We start from the raw sequence: 1,169 nt of genomic DNA, 5'->3' as shown, positions 1-1,169 counted from the left end.
CCTGAAGCTGGTGGTACAGCGTCTGCGACGTCTGGGCGTAGGTCATCTTCGCCTTAACGCTGGCAGAGTCAGGCGACCAAAGAATGTAGACGATCTTGCCCTTGTGGTCCCAAACAATGAATCGCGAGTCGTCAGTCGGGAGCTTAGCGCAGAGACTGTCTGCTGTCTTCTCGGTCGTTTCCGTCACCTCGACGACGACCTCCTTGCCATCATCAGACAACTTCATGATGATCCACTGGTACTTGCGTTTCATCTTGAGAGCCTGGAAGGCATCAGTGACCTCGCTGCTGATCTTGAGAGACATTGTTGATTGGGATTGATATTTATTATTGCGTACTATTTGTTCATTTGTGGGGTGTAGGGGTGATTTTGTCACACTGCAACCGAGGCCCAATCAGATATACTCTGCGCTGCCTGGCCACCAACCATCAGAGGTGCATCATTCTCTTGCAAGAGGCTTCTGAGCGTTCTTCGCATGGTGGACATCATTGGATTCCTGACCGGTTCCACACGGCCAAACAGGAACGACTCCAGATGGCCGAAAGAATTATCTGCGCTGAGACTCTTTAGCTGTCGGTCCAACTGCCTTGCAAGTTCTGGGTACAGCGCAAACGCAGGGCTCACGTCGCAGGTGCATTACCATATGCACGAACTCCTCAGCAGGGAATGTCCGGGTGTCAAGGAAGACTGTCTCCTTGTTGCTGGATAGAGCCGAGGGCGCAACCTCACGCCGTGTACAGACGAACCCCGTTGAGCGGCGCGGCCATCGGCGTATACGTTCCCAACAATTTGTGGAGCCGGGTTGAAAGGTGGACCCAAACAGATGCAGGCAGCTCCGACACGTCGGTCCACCGGTCGCTGTGGATGACGTTGAGCATAGAGACCGACTGAGTTAGGTCGCGCGTGATGACTTGCCTTATACAGGCTAGGTCCCCTCAGCACCAATTGAGGTACGAAATACTCTTGCTCTTCGAAGGACATCACCAGTGTGGCCTCTTTAACTTGCAGCCTGCTGCAGTAGATTAACACCGGGACGGGCAGCGGACCGGTAGGAGGCCCAGCCACGAGCTTTCGCTCGGTGAGCACCACATGTTGAGACCACCCCTGGTATGTTGTCTCCTGAATGTCATGCGCTGGCTGACCGACGAGCCTCTCTAACAGTAGGCGCT

At 54.4% G+C, this 1,169-nt stretch overlaps 1 protein-coding gene across 1 annotated transcript; it reads right to left on the bottom strand.

Annotated features, from left to right (window-relative positions):
- Positions 1-17: 17 nt before the first annotated feature.
- Positions 18-304, bottom strand: KVP17_004078 (uncharacterized protein; the record flags this gene model as incomplete). The annotated part of the gene is made up of 1 exon (XM_068521958.1): positions 18-304. A coding segment is annotated over one exon (287 nt), but the record flags the coding sequence as incomplete, so codon positions are not given.
- Between the last annotated feature and the right edge of the window lie 865 nt (positions 305-1,169).

This window comes from the organism of the source record quoted next (assembly GCF_019968985.1).
Source record: "MAG: Porospora cf. gigantea B chromosome Unknown PgB_NODE_10833_length_1169_cov_127.695, whole genome shotgun sequence".
Classification (NCBI taxonomy): domain Eukaryota; phylum Apicomplexa; class Conoidasida; order Eugregarinorida; family Porosporidae; genus Porospora; species Porospora cf. gigantea B.
The sequence above is the reverse complement of the archived record's forward strand: the minus strand, read 5'-3'. Positions and strand labels throughout refer to the sequence as shown.